Here is a 20000-nt window from a genome sequence, read left to right on the forward strand (position 1 = left end):
AACACGGACTTCCCATGGACTTCCCTGTGACAGGACACACAGATCATGCGTGTGATAATGTGCCCATTACATAAGCAATGATGATGCCTATAGTAAGCAGAGTGCAACTACAGCTTCTTTGTTGCCTATACACACACACACACACACACACAAAGAGAGAGAGAGTGAAAGAGAGAGTGAAACAATGATGTTAATTATGGAGCATTTCCTTCTACACTGTAAACATCACCACAACAGTAGATCCTCATGCTTCTCCAGTTTCCAGATAATTACACCACATTTTACATCTCTAAAACTAAGAGAAAGATTGAGGCATATCCTGGGAGGAACGCCAGTCTGATTCTGATATCAACAGCAGCTAAATATGCAGTTTTTGTCTTGTTTCTGGTCCAAATATTTACAAGTTCTGAAATCAAGAGGCATTTTCCAGACAAGCAAACAATAAAGTCTTGTTTTCATAAATGATATGTCAGAGTAAGGTGAGTTTTGAGAGATTTGTTTTGAGTTAAGGTGATTGTAGATGAGTGGGTGATCATAAGATGAGGTGAAATAAGATGAGTTGAGTTTAATTGAGTTTAGATGAGATTAGACTACTTGAGTTTAATTGAGTGTAAATTAGATGAGCTGAGATGAGATAAGATTAGTTTATTTTAATTAGGTTGAGTTGAGTTAGGATAATTGCAGATGAGTGGGTGAGAGTATTGTATCATGAGATAGGATGAGCTAAGATGAGTTGAGTTTGATTAAGTTTAAATTAGCTGAGCTGAGTTGAGTTAAGATTAGATTAGATAAGTTGATTTGAATTGAGTTGAGTTGTATTGAGTTAAGATGAGTGGATGAGAGTTCCTTGTTATGAGATTAGTTGAGTTGAGTTTGAGTTAAGTTGTAAGTTAAGTTAAGATGAGTGTAGATGAGTGGGATGAGCTATATCTCATATCATGAGCTATATGAGTTGAGTTTAAAAAAGTTTAAATTATTTGAGTTGAGATTAGATCAGATTAGATTTGATTAGATTAGATTAGATTAGATTAGTTGATTTTAATTGGGCTGAGTTGTATTGCGTTAAAAGGAGTGGATGAGATGAGATACGTTGAGTTGAGTTTAATTGAGTTGAGATAAAATAAAATTATTTGAGTTTAAATGAACTAAATTGTTAGATTAGATTATTTGATTTTAATTTATTTGAGTTGAGGTGAGGTGAGCTAAGATGAGTGGATGAGAGTCCACTATCATGAGATAAGATGAGCTTGGATAAATTGAGTTTAATTGAGTTGAGATGAGATTAGATTATTTGAGTTTAATTGAGTTTAAATTAGTTGAGTAGAATTATACTGAGTCAAGATGAGTGTAGATGAGTGGATAAGAGTCCACTATTATGAGATAAAATGAGCTTAGATGAGATGAGTTTAATTAAGTTTAATTTAGTTGAGTTTAGTTAAGATGAGATGAGAGAGATAAGATTAGATAAGATAAGATAAGTTGAGTTGATTGTAATTGTGTTGTATTGAGTTGAGTTAGGCCGTACTCACACTATGTACAGTTGCCTTGAACCGGGCCAAAGCACGCTTGTTCCCCCTCCTGTCTCCCCTGACGGTCCGCACCCACATAACATTTGGGCTTGGGCACGCTTACATCATCAATGATGCGCAGGTCAGAAGCGCTCTCGCTCAGCACAGTGGAGATTTCTATAGTTATGTCGTTTGACATGCAGTGACTCACATTCAAATATTTCGCCGAACAGATCAGCCACCATTGATGATCAAAAACAATCATAAAGTCCTGCTGCTGCAGGAGTTAGGAGGTTTGCTAAAGGTGCAGCTGTGGTGCAGTGAGGGGTTTGCGTCTTTAATAATCTATGACAGTTTGCGTTCACTGAACAGTAAGAATGGTTAATAAACACATATCAAACAGTCCCTTAAAAGTCACGTCTCACTTTCAAGTTTCTGGCTTTGGCGTGTTTTGCACCCACACAAACATACCAAAAAGCCCAAGTGAACCGATTCAGAGCACTCACACTTCTCAAGCGATCCGGGAAATGGGCCTGGGCACGGTTCAGATAGCATAGTGTGAGTGCGCCCTTGAAATGAGTGCAGATGAGCGGATGAGAGACCACTATCATAACATAAGATGAGATAAGATGAGTTTTATTGAGTTGAGTTGAGATAAGCTGAGAAGAGTTGAATTTAGTTGACTCTAAATTAGGTGAGTTGAATCAAAGACTATAGAATACACAAGACATGTCACCCGTATACTTTTACATGGGGAAAAGTGTAACTGTCAACATGGTGAATGAAGCCCCGCCCTCTAGTACAGGAGCCAATCAGCGATCGCTATTGAATAGCAATTCTCCGGGGAAGGGGCTTGGACCAGACGTGAGTTCCTGCAGATTTTGTGTGACGAACATGTAGAAATACAATTAAAAAGACAGCTGTTGTTTAATTTTATTGCTGATGTGTAATATGTAATGTAATCTTTAACTTGGCTAACAGTTTTGGAGAATTTGATGTTTCCCCATTCAAACATAATGCCCGAGAGGCGTTGAGTTAATAAGACATGAGAGGAGTTGACTGGAGACTGAGTTAGTTTGAGTTGAACAGAATTGAGGTAAAGTTTAATTTAGTTGAATTTTAATTGAATTCAATTAATTTGAGTTGAGTTGAATTTAACTGAGTTTAGTTTAATTGAAATTAATGGAATTAAACTGAACTGAACTGAGATAAAGAGAGAGAGAGACCGGCACGCTGCTGTCCGGCAGGCGGTTCTGGCCCCATCAGTGTCCGCATACTTGTGTGATGAGTCAGGAATGTGGTTGCATGCTTTACACATGAGCTATTACTGCACACACACACACACACACACACACACACACACACACACACACACAGCACACACCAGAAGAGCTCATTCAGAGGCGGGGAGGCGGGAGGAGGAGGAGGCTCCACAATAGAGAAGCAGGAGCACACACACACATTCGCACACACTCATAGACGGGGAAACAGTGCGGCGGCGGCGGCTCCAACACAGCGGCTCTTCATCAGCGAGATTACGGTAGCAGCCCTCTGGAGGGTTTTCTGATCTGCTGATTCCTCCTGCGCTCGGGACGGACATGCACGAGAGCGAGATGCGGCTGAAGATGCGCGTGCGGCGCATTAAGGAAGGGCGAGATCTGAGAGGTGAGTCGCTGGAGGGTTTAGAGCTGCAGTAGGGGTTGCGTGAATCTTTGTCGTCTGTAACTCTTTTAGCTAATGCTGTTTTCCTGGCCAGCCATTCTGTTGGTGTTGTTATGGAGGTGCATCGTGTGTTAGAATATTAGTGCATAAATGCGAATCGGTTTCATCCCAGTGACCTGCTTCTTATGTTTGGACATCGATGACAGTTTGAGAGTGTGTGTGTGTGTGTGTGTGTGTGTGTGTGTGTGTGTGTGTGTGTGTGTGTGTGTGTGTGTGTGCGTGTGTGTGTGAGGTCAGTCGATTTTTAGTTTCCTGCTGTCGTGTTTTTCGACTTAGTTTATGGAAAACTGAAAGTGAATGCAAACAGGAGATTTCTTTTTATTTTAATACGAATAAAAGTGCAATATAAAGAATATTAATATGATTAATTCCATCTTATAATGTTATTCAAATAAATTAAAATTAAATAGAAAATAAAAAATAACTGAGATATTATTACAATATATTTTACAACTTTATTTGATATTTGATTTATATTTATTAAAAATAAAATAATTTACGATGGAAAAATTCATATATAATATAATAGCAGTGATAAAAATGTCTCTACATGTAGAAGTTGTGTCTATCTCAAAATATAATCCAAATATACAAATAAATATATTAAAATAATATATTAATATAACCATTGCATATTAAGTTAAACATAAAGTTGCTGATTTTACTTGTGTAATTATTCTTTAAGAAACTAGTTACAAATATGATCAAATTTATTATAGAATTATAAAATATTTCCAATTTAAATATTCTATTTTGGGGCGGCACGGTGGCTTGGTGGTTCGCACTGTGGTGTCACAGCAAGTAGGTTGCTGGTTCGAGTTCTAGCTGGACTTGTTGCCGTTTCTGTGTGGAGTTTGCATGTTCTCCCCATGTTGGCGTGGGTTTCCTCCATGCTCTAGGGGAACTGATGAACTGAATTGGCCGTAGTGTATGAGTGTGTGTGGGAATGAGAGTGTATGAGTGTTACCAAGTACTGGGTTGCAGCTGGAAGGGCATCCACTGTGTAAAACATATGCTGGCAACCCCTACAAAAAATAAAGGACAAATTAATAAATATATTTTTTTTCACATGAAAATAAACAAGCGTGTCTTTATTAATATTGGCTATATTAAAATAACATCCCCAAACCTCTTAATGTTCGTGTGTTATAGTCTATCATAAGCTGACTATTGTGTTTCTATGCTAAACGGGAGTAAATGGTGTCTCCTATGAATATTAATACTGCATTAGTATGTGAAAACGCTGCTGAATAATTCAGATGTAAAGCGAGTGTGTGTGTCTGACATGTGTGTGATTTGATGAGCTCATGGCAGTGATGAGGTGATGTCATCTGTTTTCACTGCTCACAGTATGTCAGTGTACTGCAGGAGAAACGATGTGCAGTTGAGTTTCAGCAGATTCTGGATCAGTCACACACTGACATCAGCAGCAGAAATATGGAAACATGATGACTGTGAGATATGAAATATGACATTGAGTCACAACATCCATCTAAATGTGTCTGGACTTGCTGGAGTATCATCATGTCCTTCTCAACACATTTAGCAGAGCTCTAAATACTACAGATCTGTATTTAGTACACACACACATGCTTGCACAAGTCAAACATTCACACACACACACACACACACACATGCTTGCACAATTCAAACATTCACATACACACACACACACACACACAAACACACACACACACACACACGCACACACACACATGCTTGCACAATTCAAGCATTCACACACACACACACACACATGCTTGCACAATTCAAACATTCACACACACACACACACACACAAACACACACACACGCACACACACACACATGCTTGCACAATTCAAGCATTCACATACACACACACACACACACACACACACACACACACACACACACACACACACACACACACACACACACACACACACAAAACACGTACACACGGGGTGGGGGGTGGTTTTAAGCAGAACCTCACTTTATTTGCATATGTTTGGCTTCTTAAGTAAATATTTATTTATTTTTTTATTGCCTTATTTATTTAATTAATTACTTATTTATTGACTAATTTATATATTTATTTGTTTACTTATTTATTGAAATAATTATTTATTTATTGACTTATTTACTTATTTATTGACGTATTTATTTATTGACTTATTTAATTATTTATTGATATATTTATTGACTTATTTATTAAACTAATTATTTATTTATTGACTTATTTATTGATGTATTTATTTATTTATTGACTTGTTTATTTATTAACTGACATATTTATTTATTTATTGACGTATTTATTAAATTAATTATTTATTTATTGACTCATTTATTTATTGACCTATTTATTTATTTATTTATTTATTAATGCAATTATTTACTTATTGACTTATTTATTTAATTATTTTTTTATTTATTGACTTATTTATTGACGTATTTATTTATTTATTGACTTATTTATTGAATTAATTATTTATTTATTGACTTGTTTGTTTATTTATTTACGTATTTTTTTACTTATTGACTTATTTATTGAATTAATTATTTATTTATTAACCTATTTATTTATTTATTTATTGACCTATTTATTTATCACATTGTTTATTTTTTAAATGATTAATTTATTCATTCATTCATTCATTCACAGTATGTGTTCTTTAATTTTTGATATTTGTTCTGAAAAACATGTTTGTTTTAATGTGATTTAGACTTCATGCACCTTTTGCAATTCATACAGTGTATAACCTAATTAATCCTGCAGTGGGATCAGTAATGAAGTCATGTTCCTCAGTCTGTGTGTGTGTGTGTGTGTGCTCAACTCATCTGACATCATGTCTGAGGAATGTCAGCTCTTCTGTTCGGCCTGGAAACTGGAAACCGGCCTGTGATGTCATAAAGCATGTCATAAAAAACCTGTCAGAGCATGTTCAGTGTGTGTGTGTGTGTCCATAAATGGTGTTGTGTGTGTGTATGTTTGTCAGTGTACTTGTTTGCATGTGTTTGAGTGTACATGTGCGTTTGTGCGTGTTTGTAAGTGTATAAATTGTGTGTGTTTGTGTGTGTCTATGTGCATGTTTATTTGCATGTGTTTGTGTGTATGTGCATCTGTACATGTTCATAAGTGAGTGTATAAATTGTGTGTGTTTGTGTGTGTGTGCTTCTTTGTAAATGTGTATGTTTGCATGTGTATGAGTGTGTCTATGCATGTTTGTAAGTGTGTGTATAAACTGTGTTAGTGTGCATGCGTGAATATGTGTGTCTGTTTGTCCATCTATCTCTTTGTGCGTGTGTGTGTGTGTGTGTGTGTGTGTGTGTGTGTGTGTGTGTGCCTGCTGGCCACCCGCATGTTGAGCGATGATGTCATCCTGCTTGGCGGTTGCTTTTAATAGCTGGAAACAGGCAGGCCTTGAGCTGCTTCTTAAAGGGACAGGCGCCTTTAAGCAAACTCTCTGCTGATTTGAATATTCATGCGTTTATATAATCAGACATGTTGAAAAACAACTTCCTTCAACTCTCCTGGTGAAGTCAATGACCTGATGTTACACCGCCGACATTTCAGTATCTCTGGCGCTGTTTATTTATTATTCCAGGAACAAACAAACAGGAAAAACAATAACAAATAGAGTCAACAGAGCAGAGCGTACTGGATTCAGTGATCATACAGATTATCAGAGGAATAACTTAAGTGTTATAATAAAATCATGATTATTCACATGCAAAATAGAGAACAAATTGACAGTGTGTGTATTATATATAAAAGTAACACACACACACATGCATAAACAATATTTTTTTTTTATATAATTTATATTTATTTATATAATAATATTTATATAATATCATTTTCTTTTCGGCTTAGTCCCTTTATTAATCAGGGGTCGCCACAGCGGGATGAACCACCAACTTATCCAGCATATGTTTTACACAGCGGATGCCTTTCCAGCTGTAACCCATCTATGGGAAACATCCACACACACTCATTTACTACGGACAATTTAGCCTAACCAATTCACCTGTACCGCATGTCTGTGGGGGAAACCAGAGCACCCAGAGGAAACCCACGCGAACACGGAGAGAACATGCTAACTCAACAACGAAATGCCAACTGACCTAGCCAAGGCTCGAACCAGCGACCTTCCATCTGTGAGGCGACAGCATTACCTACTGCACCACCGCGCCGACCACATATTTATTTATCTAAATATTTTTTCAAATTATTTTTGCATTTCAACAGTTTCACATAAGAAATAAAGATATCAAAATCAATACAAAACACTGTTAACATGAGATTAATTATTATGAAAAATTATGTAATTTTTGTTTATGTGTGCCAATTTTTGCCAAGGTTAACAATAAATTTAACATCTTGATTGAAATTGTTTTCATAATAAAAAAATATTTTATCATAAAACAATAATTAAACCTAATAAAGATGTACTTAGCTAGGTCCACCCGTAAATTGTTTGCAACTTACATAATAAATAAATAGAGCGGCTTTCAAAACAAACTTGTGTTTTTAGATGCAATAAATCTTCGCCCAGTACTAGATATAATATTTAATACATATGTCAAATGTCTATCTATATATCATCTATCCATCCATCCATCCATCTATATATATATATATATATATATATATATATATATATATATATATATATAAATATATAAATAAAATATAAAATATTCATTCATTCATTTTCCTTTGGCTTAGTCCCTTGTGTATCATGGGTCACCACAGTGGAATGAACCGCCAACTATTCCAGCATATGTTTTACACAGCAGATGTCCTTCCGGCTGCTACGCAGTACAGGGAAACATCCATACACTCTCACTCTTACACACACACACACACACACACACACACACACACACACACACACACACACACACACACACACACACACACACACAAACTATGGTCAGGGTTTCTGCAGGTTTCACCAAGTTCAATTTAAAACTTAAGACATTTTATGACCATTATGAGTGAAATTTTAGACTCGGCTAAACTCTTGAGAGTTTTTCAAATGGCCCAGTTTTTGGCCAACTTTTAAACAAATGTAATTGTAAGGAAAATAATGAAACCATTATGAAAAATACAGAGTAAAAATGACATTCTTAAATAAAAAGTGAAAAGTTTTATTGAGATGGATTGTTGGTGATTGGATGGGTGTTGTCCAGATTGGGGAACTATACATAATAGACCATTATAGACCTACAACACAATATTTCAGTAAATTTAAGACTTTTTAATGCCTAAATTTTTTTTAAGATTTAAGACATTTTAAGACCCCAAAGAAACTCTGTGTAAGGGAAACCGGAGCACCAAGAGGAAACCCACGCCAACACGGCAAGAATATGCAAACTCCACACTAAAATGCCAACTGACCCAGCCAGGACTTGATCCAGCAAACTTCTTGCTGTGAGACCACAGTGCTAACCACTGAGCCAGCGTGTCGCTCTATAAAATAATAATAAGACTATAATACGATAATAATAATTAACCTTTTGCCATATTAAAGACATATGCTCCTAGGTCCACCCATAAATTGTTTACAACTTTACATTACATAAATAACGAAATATAAGCGTCTCTCTTCATCTCTGCGGCTTCTTTCCGTGACACGAGCGTCTGCTGATGATGTCATCGGTGACTCACTTTAACCAGCTCTGACTCACAGCAGATCTGATGGCCTTTTCTGAATGATGTCATGGTGTGAGCGCTGTGAATGAGGCCAGTCAGTGAACAAATGCATGAATAAATGAAGGAGAGTCACATGCGTCTAATTACAGACTCTTACTTCATGCCTGTGTGTGTGTGTGTGTGTGTGTGTGTGTGTGTGTGTGTGTGTGTGTGTGTGTGTGTGTGTGTGTGAGCTCATCTGCTTTTATTGCCGTTATTCAGAGCTTTGGGCTGTTTGCATTCTGATAATGCAGACGTTCTGCTGATGATGTCATGCTGGATGTTCACAGCGATGATGTCATGCTGCATGTTTAGACTACGTTATAGACTACGTTACAATGGCCAAAAAGATCATCAATTAAATATATATACACATATATGCATGCATGTGTGTGTATGCATGTAAGCATGTGTGTCTATGTGTGTGTGTGTGCATATGTGTCTATGTATGTGTATGTGTGTGCTTGCATGCATACTGTATGTGTCTATGTGTGTGTGCTTCCTCGGAGTCCTGCTTGGCTGTCAGTGTTCCTGTAGTGTTCCTCTGTGAGATGCTGAGCTCATGCAGGAAGCAGGAACGCAGTCTCTGACACTGGATCTGCCGGAGCTCAGCTTTCAGCAGCTCTGCTTTCTCGCTTCCTTCTCGAACGGAGCCAGATGTCAGAGAAAACTGCGCTTGTTGCTTGCAAAGTGGCTTGTTTGAGTGAAACCGTAAACCCTCCTGCTCCTGCATCTACTGCAGCATTGCCACAGTACTGAAATTTCCAACTCTCCAATAATAATAATATTAATATCAATATTCAATACCATTTTCGATATTGTGATGAACAAATTCTGCAACATTAAAAAAATGCAAATGAAGTAAAAATGGAAAAATAACTCATCTATATAATGCTTATACCAGGTACATCAGCTGTCCTCAAGTCTAAAAGGCAAGAAATGATCAAAATAACAATAATAATAATAATAAGGGCTGCACTGTGGTGTAGTGAATGGCACAATCGCCTCACAGCAAGAGTTTGTATCTGTGTGGAGTTTGCATGTTCTCCCCGTGTTGGCGTGGGTTTCCTCCGGGTACTCCGGCTTCCCCCACAGTCCAAACACATGCAATAAAGGGGTATTGAATAAGCTAAATTGGCCGTAGTGTATGTGAGTGTGTGCAAGAGTGTGTGGGTGTTTCCCATGATGGGTTGCAGCTGGAAGGACATCCGCTGTGTATAACATATGCTGAATAAGTTGGCGGTTCATTCCGCTGTGGCGCACCTAGAATAATAAAGGGACTAAGCTGAAAAGATAATGAATGAATGAATGATTGAATAATAATAATAAATAATCTCATCTTATTTTCTGATAAGTGTTAAATTCTTAACATTATTATTAATTATTCATCCCCCTGCTGGTGAGGAAAGAGTGCGAGAGAGCCAAGCCAGTATTGATACTAACCTTAAGCAAGATTGTGTCATTTTAAATATTTCAGTTGTGATATTTAACGATATATCAATATTTTTGACAACAAAAGTGAAAAGTTGACTACTTAAAAAAGTGAGTAAACCTGTTATAGCTTGGAGTCTCAGCAGGGTCAGTTGGTGTTTCTGTGTGGAGTTTGCATGTTCTCCCCGTGTTGGTGTGGGTTACCTCTGGGTAGACTGGGTGTTTCCCAGTACTGGGTTGCGGCTGGAAGAGCATCCGCTGTGTAAAACATATGCTGGGATAGTTGGCGGTTCATTCTGTTGTGGTGACCCCTGATATATAAGTGACTTAGCTGAAGGAAAATGAATGAATGAATGAAGTTTTAGGCAATGGGTTTACTCATTTCTTTAAAGTAAAGTCAACTGATTGCTTTTTACACTGTACGAATTTTTAGCAGCAAAAAGCAGCGGATGTTTCTGCACTGTGGGAAATGCTTCTTGGCCCCTGCGGAGTGTGTGTGTGTGTGTGTTTGGGGTTCATGTGTAATTCAGTCGGCTAGGATGTTTGGAAAACCCCGTCATTGTTACAGTTATTCCATTCTTACTGGAAGTAATTGAATTTGCAGCCAAACCGTGTGTCGGAACAACGTACAGTACACACAGTAGCTGATGGACAAATAAATGGTCAAATTTTAATTATTTCACAAACATTTCTCAAGTGATGAGCAAGGACATTTCCATTGTATTTCCTATTAAATCATTGTGTTCAGTCTTGTGTCTTTTAGTTTGACTGGAATAAAGGTCAGGAAATGACTTGCCTAATTAAACCTTACACCTTTAAATTGCACATATAGCTGTATATTAGTGTTTTACCAAATAAATAACTAGTGTAAAAATTATATTAATAAACAGGGTCTATATTTCACCATTCACAGGAGATTTAGTTTTTTTATTCAATGCATTTATGAATTGCATTGTTGAACACTGATCCCTGCTTTGAGTAGTTTAAAACAATAGATTGTATAAGAAATAATCCACAGTTAAAGTCAATTATTATTAATAATTATTAACAGAGCAAGGAATTTTTCACAGTATTTACTTTAGTATTATTATGTTTTTAGTTGTTTTAAAGCCATTTTAAGCTCAATATTATTAGCCCGCTTCAGCAATATTAGTGTTGGATTGTCTCCAGAACAAACCACTGTTATACAATGACTTGCCTAATTACCCTAACTTTACCCTAATTACCCTAGAGAAGCCTTTACATGTCAATTTAAGCTGAATAATATCTAGTCTATGTGCTTTCATCATGGTGAAAAGACATCAGTTATTAGAAAACTGTTTTGATTAGAAATTTGTTGAAAAAGTCTTCTTGAACAGAAATTGGGGGTAAATATACAGAAGGGGCTAATAATTAAGGAGGGTTAATAAATCTGACTTCAACTGTACACACACATGATGTGTTATAGTTTTATCACGTACAGTGAGAATCTCCTCTCTGTTCTTGCAGGTGGTTTTGCAGCGTTTTCCTCCTGTTTTCCTGAGCTGTGTGAGAATAAACCAGCATCGATTCTCCCTCTCAGCCTTTCCCAACCCTGTTTACCAGTGGCAAACATCGGTCCCACACGGATCCTGCCTCACCTGTACCTGGGCTCGCAGAGAGACGTTCTTAATAAGGTTAGAAGAAAGAAAAATACAATACAGTGTACCCTTTTCACGTTGCCAAATCCCTGATTGCATTTCTGTGCATTTACAAATGCACACAGGATAATATTAAATATATTTGTAATAATATACAATGAGGAAAACTGTGTCTGACAGTCTGAAATGATCCAAAAAAAAAAGAGCTATTCCTTGCATATCATCAGTGTCATCAAGGAAATCATTATATTTTATAGTCTGCAAAAAAATCCCTGTTATAAAGACATAACAAAGGCATGAGGCATGATCAGATAAGCAGGAATAGTTTTCTTTTACCCCGCGGGTGTTTTTGCACATGCCTCAGAATGACTGAATCGTGGCGTATCTCATCACTGACTTTGATAACAAGCATTCCAGGAAAATGCTTTCAGTGATGTTGTGTTGACTTAAACGTTAGCCCTGACATGAAGCTCTCACTCAAACACATTTTTTCTGGATGTTATCTTCCTCCTGTACAATAGCTTGAGCGTGCGTGACTGATACTGCTGGAATGTAGCTTGAATCTGCTGGATTCTTTTGAAATCAGTCTCATTTTCTGCAAAACGTTCCTCTTTTAACAGGAAGTGATGTCACAGAATGGAATCACATACGTCCTGAATGCCAGCAACACCTGTCCCAAACCAGACTTCATCAGTGAAAACCACTTCATGCGCATTCCCGTCAACGACAGCTACTGTGAGAAGCTGCTGCCCTGGTTGGAAAAAACTAATGAGTTTATCGGTAAGACATTAAGTATTTCAGCAATTTAAATGAACGACAAATCATTCAAGATATCAATTCTCAAAATGCATCAATATTCTCCTCCTGAATTGATTCTGAACTTGGCAATCTAGGCTAGTTCTTAACATTAGATGGCACTCTATGCTAGTTTTTATCATTAGATGGTACTCTAGGCTATTTTTTTAACAGCAGATGGCGCTCTACGCTATTTTTAAACAGGTGGTGCTCTCTGCTATTTTTAACAGCAGATGGCACTCTAGGCTAATTTTAAACAGCTGATGGTGCTCTAGGCTAGTTTTTAAACAGCAGATGGCGCTCTAAGCTTTTTTTTAAAACGCAGATGGTGCTCTAGGCTTGTTTTTGAACAGCAAGTGGCGCTCTAGGCTTGTTTTCAAACAGCAGGTGGTGCTCTAGGCTAATTGAACAGCAGATGGCGCTCTAGGCTAATTTTAAACAGCAGGTGGTGCTCTAGGCAAGTTTTTAAACAGCAAGTGGCGCTCTAGGCTCGTTTTCAAACACAGGTGGTGCTCTAGGCTTGTTTTTAAACAGCAGATGGCAGTCTAGGCTAATTTTAAACAGCAGGTGGCACTCTAGGCTAGTTTTTAAACAGCAGATTGCACTCTAGGCTAGATTTTAAACAGCAGGTGGTGCTCTAGACTAGTTTTTAAACAGCAGATGGCGGTCTAGGCTAATTTTAAACAGCAGGTGGCACTCTAGGCTAGTTTTTAAACAGCAGATTGCACTCTAGGCTAGTTTTTAAACAGCAGATTGCTATCTAGGCTAATTTTAAACAGCAGGTGGCACTCTAGGCTAGTTTTTAAACAGCAGATGGCACTCTAGGCTAGTTTTTAAACAGCAGATTGCACTCTAGACTAGTTTTTAAACAGCAGATTGCACTCTAGACTAGTTTTTAAACAGCAGATGGCACTCTAGGCTAATTTTAAACAGCAGGTGGCACTCTAGGCTAGTTTTTAAACAGCAGATTGCACTCTAGGCTAGTTTTTAAACAGCAGATTGCTATCTAGGCTAATTTTAAACAGCAGATGGCACTCTAGGCTAGTTTTTAAACAGCAGATGGCACTCTAGGCTAGTTTTTAAACAGCAGATTGCACTCTAGGCTAGTTTTTAAACAGCAGATTGCACTCCAGGCTAATTTTAAACAGCAGGTGGTGCTCTAGACTAGTTTTTAAACAGCAGATGGCACTCTAGGCTAGTTTTTAAACAGCAGATGGCGCTCTAGGCTAATTTTAAACAGCAGGTGGTGCTCTAGACTAGTTTTTAAACAGCAGATGGCACTCTAGGCTAGTTTTTAAACAGCAGATGGCACTCTAGGCTAGTTTTTAAACAGCAGATTGCACTCTAGGCTAGTTTTTAAACAGCAGATGGCACTCTAGGCTAGTTTTTAAACAGCAGATTGCACTCCAGGCTAATTTTAAACAGCAGGTGGTGCTCTAGACTAGTTTTTAAACAGCAGATGGCACTCTAGGCTAGTTTTTAAACAGCAGATGGCGCTCTAGGCTAATTTTAAACAGCAGGTGGTGCTCTAGACTAGTTTTTAAGCAGCAGATGGCACTCTAGGCTCGTTTTTAAACAGCAGATGGCACTCTAGACTAGTTTTTAAACAGCAGATGGCACTCTAGGCTAGTTTTTAAACAGCAGATGGCGCTCTAGGCTAATTTTAAACAGCAGGTGGTGCTCTAGACTAGTTTTTAAACAGCAGATGGCACTCTATGCTCGTTTTTAAACAGCAGATGGCACTCTAGACTAGTTTTTAAACAGCAGATGGCACTCTAGGCTAGTTTTTAAACAGCAGATGGCACTCTAGGTTAATTTTAAACAGCAGGTGGTGCTCTAGACTAGATTTTAAACAGCAGATGGCACTCTAGGCTAGTTTTTAAACAGCAGATTGCACTCTAGGCTCGTTTTTAAACAGCAGATGGCACTCTAGGTTAATTTTAAACAGCAGGTGGTGCTCTAGACTAGATTTTAAACAGCAGATGGCACTCTATGGTGCTCTATGCTAATTTTTTGCAGCAGATTGTGCTCTAGGCTAGTTTTAAGCAGCAAATGGCGCTCTAGGCTATTTTTTAAACAGCATGTGGCACTCTATATTTCAATACAATCTACACAGATGGTGCTCTCGGTTAGTTTTTAAAAAGTGGATGGCATTCTAGGCTAGTTTTCACCAGCAGATGCTATTCTAGGCTAGTTTTACCAGTAGATGGCGCTCTCGGCTTGTTTTTAAACAGCAGACAGCACTCTAGGCTTGTTTTAAAACAGCAGCTAGTGCTGTAGGCTTGTTTTAAAACAGCAGACGGTGCTATAGGCTTGATTTAACAGTAGAAAGCGCTCAAGGCTTGTTTTATAAAAGCAGATTGTGCTCTAGACTAGTTTGTAACAGCAAACTTACAAGTACCACTTGAGAGTGTTCATACTGGGCTGCGTTTACATTAATTTAGAATTCGTCTGCTGTTAAAAACTAGCCTACAGTGCCATCTGCTGTTGAAAATGAGCCTAGAGCGCCATCTTCTGTAAAAAAGCTAAGCTCAGCTCGATGTCTCGACCTCGCAAACAGTTTTTCACCACAGCTCTAATGTTAGGAAGCGAGTTTGCAGGAAGTTACAGAGGCTAAGTCCGAGGTTTGGTTAACACAAGCCATCTGTGCATCAGCGTTTGAGTGATGTCAGCAGCTGAGGTCTGCCATTACCTCATGCTTTGTGTGCAGTTTAACAGTGGATCTGCTTTTGACCGGTTTGCTGTTTCTCTCTGAACACAGACAAAGCCAAGGTGTCAAACTGCAGAGTCATCGTCCATTGCCTGGCTGGCATTTCCCGCTCTGCAACCATCGCCATTGCCTACATCATGAAAACTATGGGCTTGTCCTCAGATGATGCCTACAGGTGATTGCGCTGTTTCAATGCTGACTCTATAAAGCAGCGATTCCCTAACTGGGAGAATGGAGATTTAAAATATACGGATAAAAACTAGTATATCTCTTAAACTGAGTTCAATATGAGGCCTAAAACCAGTTGTTATAGATTATCAAATGAATTTCATCCTTATTTGGTGTTCCCGTAGGTTTGTAAAAGACCGTCGTCCATCTATATCTCCAAATTTCAACTTCTTGGGTCAGCTGCTGGAGTTCGAGAGAGGTTTGGAGATGAAGAAGAGTCTGCCTTGTCCCATAAGAATGGAAGCAAGTACAGTTAAAGAGGTGACGGAGATCCGAAAGATGGAGAACGACGACCAGAGGACTTCACAAACCACAGAGATCACCGTAAATCCTCCATCGCCTACCTCACTCCAGAAAGACCTCAGTTCCCTTCATCTGTCCACCGAAAAAATCCTACAAAACAAGCGGCTCAAGTGTTCCTTCTCCCTCGACATCAAGTCCGTCTACTCCTCAAGCCCAAACCACAACTCTTCTCCAAACTCTGACTCTGAAAACACACCAAAGATATGCAGAATTGATAATCTGAAGAACACCAATGGAGTAGGTCAATCACAGTGTATGATAGCAACCCAGATCGGCTTTAAAAGGTTGTCCGCTACATCTCTTTCCCTCAATTTGAAGCAAGAAAACTCTGGACTTCAAGATCAGAATTGTGAGAACAATAAAAAAGCATCTTTATTGTTGGGAAAATCTGCTTCTTGGACCACGCACAGAGGCTCAAATCAAGCCAGCACCCCTATCACACCCACCGGTGACTGCCCTTGGTTTTTAGCTGCTAATTTGGCACCTTCTGGAACCTCTGCTCACTTTGGCAGCACTTCTACATATTCGGCCTACAGTTGCAGTGGCCAATCTGGCAACCCGAAGCCTGGAGCGTACCAAAGAGACAAAACACAAGGGGATTCGCGAGAAATAAGCAGCTGGCTCGATGACGGGAAAACTCAAATTGTGTGTGGCATATCGCAAGTAGACACTAAATACAAGCGACGTAGTTGCCAGATGGAGTTTGAAGATGGTATGAGCACAACACAAAGCGGCGAGGACTTCGGGAACCTGGGCAAGCAATCCAGTTTCTCTGGCAGCATGGAGGTCATCGAGGTTTCATGACAGAAACAAACTGCTGAGTTCTGTCATTGAAGAGATTAACATTTAAGAGGGACTCATGCTTTTTTTTAAAGGTGCCATAGAATGCATTGATTTAATGTCAAATTGTTTTCTGCATAGTAATTATGTGGGAGAAATAGACAAGAAATGGTTTTGTGTTAATTTATAGATCACAGGAAATACCCCCAGAATGAAAAGCTCGGTTTGACCATATTTGGAAATTGTCATGAATATTAATGAGCCCTGCTCTGACGCTCCGCATGTCATCAGTGCATGCTCACACACGCAAAAAACACATGAAATACACAATACATGTACAACAATCATATTTTATTAGTCAAAAAACAATATTTAAACAAACTGAATATATTTCTTGTTAAACTGAAGTGAAATAGGTGCTTATTTTAGCTAGGAGAATTAAATTAAATTAAATTAAATTAAATTAAATTAAATTAAATTAAATTAAATTAAATTAAATTTAAAAAGTATCTAGCTTGGAGAATTAAAGTAAAATTAATTAAATTAAGCTAAATTAAATAAAAAAAAAAATTATCAAGTTAGGAGAATGAAATAAAATAAAATAAAATAAAATAAAATAAAATAAAATTAAATTAAATTAAATTAAATTAAATTAAATTAAATTAAATTAAATTAAATTAAATCCATCCACTGGGTAAAACATATGCCAGAATAGTTGGTGGTTCACTCCACTGTGGCGACCCCTGATAATTAAGGGACTAAGCTGGAGGAAAATTATCAATTAAATTAAATTAAATTTGTTGCTTAGTTATGGATGAAATATAGGCAAAACTATAATTATACTTGACAAAAAAGGCATGAGTTGTATTTTGTGGTTTAACGAATATGAATGCACATGCAAGAAATGAATATCAACCTTTGCATAAACAGATAAATATTAGCAAGTTTAATAGCATTCTTTCACTCCAGAATAACCACAATAAGAGCAAAGTGATTTGACACAATGCATAAACGTGCATTAAACACTTATATTCAGCATATTTCATGTGTTTGTTGCCTCATTACAAACGTAGGTGGCTGATTTCACGATATACACATTAAACAGAATATAGCTTAAAAACACCTTACGCCTGAATAAGTTTTGCCCTGTGATCATGAGCTGTGAAACGATGCGATACACCATGATTGCGTTAAATGAAAGCTCTACAATATCTTGTTTTCAAAACAAGAGTCTCACATACATAGTAAGTATAACACTAAGTTATATAAAATTAAAATTGTAATCCCATTAGCAAACTTTGTGGCTAAATTAAAGCATGCATATTAATGATCCTGTGAGAATTATCACAGTTTGTGTTTTCCCCTGATCCGGCCTGTTTTTCACTGGGACTTTACACTCACAGGATTTACATGAGAATGAGGAAGCAGTGGTGTTTGAGGTTTACTGAACTCTTACTATTCAGATATGCCTACATGTGTCAGTATTTACATTGTATGGCACCTTTAAACAAAGATTAAAGTGGAGTTGTTGAGGAAGCACATTGAGTATGAACAGACACAATCTCTGGTATGATGTAGGACTACCAGTGTTTTAAAGGAGCTTATAATGACTTATAATAACATGCACTCTTACCAAAGACCTCACGCGGTGTCCTTTTCTCTGGCATGTCATCTTGTGGTACACTCAAAACAACAAGGATGGATGGACGGTATCCTTCTAGCATGACCATACAAAGACACTAATCATGAAAGAATGAGTGTGTGTGTGTGTGTGCGTGTGTGTGTGTGAATGCAAATTAGGGCACTTAATGGTGGCTTTTGCCTGAGGGGGAGCTGTATGTACTATGCCCAAGTTTGAGAAGATGTAATTGCTGTGCGACGTTTATTTTTTTGTCATCGCCCTATGATCTATTTAGCTATGGATTGAAGAAATGAGGGCAGTTGCATTCAATGATGTCACAATTCAGTGTTATACATTTTATGCCCAGATGCAGAGTGAAAATATGAAGTGTATGTTGACGCTGAGATACTCTCAGACCTACTACTGTGCACTGAGCATGCTCAGAATGGCTGGCTACCTACAAACTGACAAGCTGCATCCCGCAGCACTATGTATTAAGCTGTAAATCTAGACTTATTTACATATATGTAAAAGAAATTTACTTCAATTTTATTGGTCTATTTAAAGTTTCATGCCTTTTTTGCTTTAATTTATTGTATTGGTTTCATTCTGGCAATGAGCAATAATATATTATTTGAAAACGTGCCTGGTCTTTGTCTGAGTCTCTGGTGCAAATACAATACAAACACATGCATTTATAGTGGCTGAAAAAATAAACTATGATACGCATATCTACTTATTTAAACAGGGCCAGATCATTGGCTGATTTTATATAACTTAGTAAAAGCTAATGAAAAAAATCAATAGCTAAACTAATTTGAAACCTTAACTCCGAGGTCACATGCACATACACATACATTTTGTATTTTATTCTTTAAGTAATTACAAATGATTGCCTTTCTGTGTGAACACTTTGCTTAAATTGTATTCAGTGATTAATACATTTATTAGACTATTATAATATTTTGGAATCTTATTAATAATCTGATATTTTTACACACACACACACACACACACACACACACACACACAGTAGAAGTCAGAATTATTACCCCCCCCCACCCCCCCCCCCCCCCCCCACCCCCTGGATTTTTTTTCTTTTTTAAATATTTCCCAAATGATGTTTAACAGAGCAAGGAAATTTTCACAGTATGTCTGATAATATTTTTTCTTCTGGAGAAAATCTTATTTGTTTTATTTAATCTAGAATCAAAGCAGTTTTTAATTTGTTAGGTCAATATTATTAGCCCCTTTTAGCTATATATATACATTTTTTTTTTTCTCGAAAGTCTACAGAATTAACCATTATTACAATAATATAATAATATTATAATAATATAAGTTATTATATACAATAACTTGCCTAATTACCCTAACCTGCCTAGTTACCATAATTAACCTAGTATAGAAGTGTCTTGAAGAATATCTAGTCTATAATATGTGCTGTCATCATGACAAAGATAATATATATATATATATTTATATATACACACACACACACACACACACACATAAAAAGTGCTCAGCATATTTCACCCACCACAAATCTACCTTTTCAATTAATATTTCTTATAGAAACCTTTACAATACTATATTTGTGCAT

General features: G+C 37.3%; 1 protein-coding gene and 1 long non-coding RNA gene across 2 annotated transcripts in view; one reads left to right on the top strand and one right to left on the bottom strand.

Annotated features, from left to right (window-relative positions):
• The first annotated feature begins 2988 nt into the window (after positions 1-2988).
• Positions 2989-17214, top strand: dusp8b (dual specificity phosphatase 8b). The gene is made up of 5 exons (XM_002665301.8): positions 2989-3173; positions 11830-11996; positions 12581-12740; positions 15517-15640; positions 15819-17214. The coding sequence occupies exons 1-5, from the start codon at positions 3107-3109 to the stop codon at positions 16798-16800; spliced, it is 1500 nt and encodes a 499-aa protein (XP_002665347.3). The 5' UTR covers positions 2989-3106; the 3' UTR covers positions 16801-17214.
• The window catches only part of LOC141378690 (uncharacterized), a 15938-nt gene continuing 6923 nt past the window's right edge, over positions 10986-20000 (bottom strand). The window contains exons 2-3 of the long non-coding RNA XR_012393901.1: positions 15448-16180; positions 10986-12711 (exon numbers count right to left, since the gene is read on the bottom strand). This is a non-coding gene — a long non-coding RNA (uncharacterized lncRNA). The remainder of the gene's footprint in view (positions 12712-15447; positions 16181-20000) is intronic.

The sequence above is a fragment of the Danio rerio genome, chromosome 18 (genome assembly GCF_049306965.1).
Source record: "Danio rerio strain Tuebingen ecotype United States chromosome 18, GRCz12tu, whole genome shotgun sequence".
Taxonomy (NCBI): Eukaryota; Metazoa; Chordata; class Actinopteri; order Cypriniformes; family Danionidae; genus Danio; species Danio rerio.